At 47.4% G+C, this 1,436-nt stretch overlaps 1 protein-coding gene across 1 annotated transcript in view; it reads right to left on the reverse strand.

The window, feature by feature from the left end:
- The window catches only part of lactb2 (lactamase, beta 2), a 46,252-nt gene extending 45,964 nt beyond the window's left edge, over window positions 1-288 (reverse strand). The window contains exon 1 of the mRNA XM_060822738.1: window positions 79-288. Coding sequence (XP_060678721.1) covers window positions 79-203 — 125 coding nt within the window. The 5' untranslated portion in view covers window positions 204-288. The remainder of the gene's footprint in view (window positions 1-78) is intronic.
- Between the last annotated feature and the right edge of the window lie 1,148 nt (window positions 289-1,436).

The following is a 1,436-nucleotide window of genomic DNA, read 5'->3' on the forward strand; positions in this document are numbered from 1 at the left end:
GGGGGGGAGGGGGGGCGAGGGGCGAGGGGCGAGGGGCGAGGCGTCAACGTCCCTCCGCCCCCTCCCTCGTTCACTCACCGGGGCCCGGTGCCCACCAGGTAGGTATTGGTTCCCTGAAGAGTCATCGGGCCCGGGTTACAGCCCAACACCCGCACCACCCGAGCAGACAGACGCTGCACCTTCGGCAACACCGCCAGCGCCATATTCCCGCCTCCCCACGGTTCTCCGGACACAGTGCGCACGCGCACCTCCTCGGCCGGGAGACCGTGAACTGTCAGCCCCGCTCCACTCCTGCACGGGCCACTGAGAGCACGTCCGGACCCCCGCCCCTCCCCCCTGCGCCCCGCCCCTCCCCCCTGCTTTCTCAAAAAAGCAACCTTTGTCCTCATTGCACTCAGATTTACGTTGTTTTAGAGCTATGATCATGAATCAATATCCACAGATTCCACAACACAGGCAGACTTCAGACCTCATTTGGTGTATCTTCACTGTAAACTAAATGAGGAAATCATATGCTACTAAGACTAAATTCTCTCCTTGTGGTCAAAAGGAAGGTTAAACAGATAACCAGAATGGACTTAAATTCGGAGAAACAGAAATGCAATAAGGGAAGTTACACTCAGTGATGCAGGTGGTTTTAGTCCAAAGTTCAATGACTGATTGATCAAAATGCCCTTTGGATTCAGCAGTGTCACTGTGGTCAGGAATCTGAACCTTTGATATAAAAAGGGACCTCTTTCAAGTACGAGACTGAAATGTACTAATATGAATAATTTCAGGAATTGTATCACGTCATAACAATAATGTGCACTTTCAAATCATCTTTAACATAGAAAACTATTTACAGAGAAACTCAAAGTGATATAACCAAACAAAATTGCCCGAGCCAATAAAGGAAATATTTGAAATGATGACAAAACTTTTAAATGTGGAAATTTTATAGGGAGCCTTTAACAAAGAGGGAGGTAACGAAGCATGGAGGTCAATGCAGTGAATTCCAGAATATGGACCTAGCTGACTGAATACTGTGCCTCATGAAGTGGGATGCTCAGGAGGCTTTTCCAGCACCACCCTTTTTGACTCTGACTCTCCAGCATCTGCAGTCCTCACCTTCTCCATATGGTTATACTGTGTATAGCTGGAGGCGAAAGTGAGGACCGCAGATGCTGGAAATCAGAGTCAAGACTAGAGTGGTGCGGGAAAAAAAGCACAGCAGGTCAGGCAGCAACCAAGGAGCTCCTGCCCAAAATGTTGATTTACCTGTATATATCTGTAATTTAACTTTTTTCCTTCATTTCTCTATTCTGTAACTAAGGATTGTACCATGTGTTGGTGACATTGTTACACCACAACTAATCTTGTAGCTGAAGAATCTGTACCTAGATACCTTAGTACCTAAGTTAGCAACGTAAGTGGTGACTTATCACCTTTTCACT

This window comes from Hemiscyllium ocellatum, chromosome 4 (assembly GCF_020745735.1).
Source record: "Hemiscyllium ocellatum isolate sHemOce1 chromosome 4, sHemOce1.pat.X.cur, whole genome shotgun sequence".
NCBI lineage: Eukaryota > Metazoa > Chordata > Chondrichthyes > Orectolobiformes > Hemiscylliidae > Hemiscyllium > Hemiscyllium ocellatum.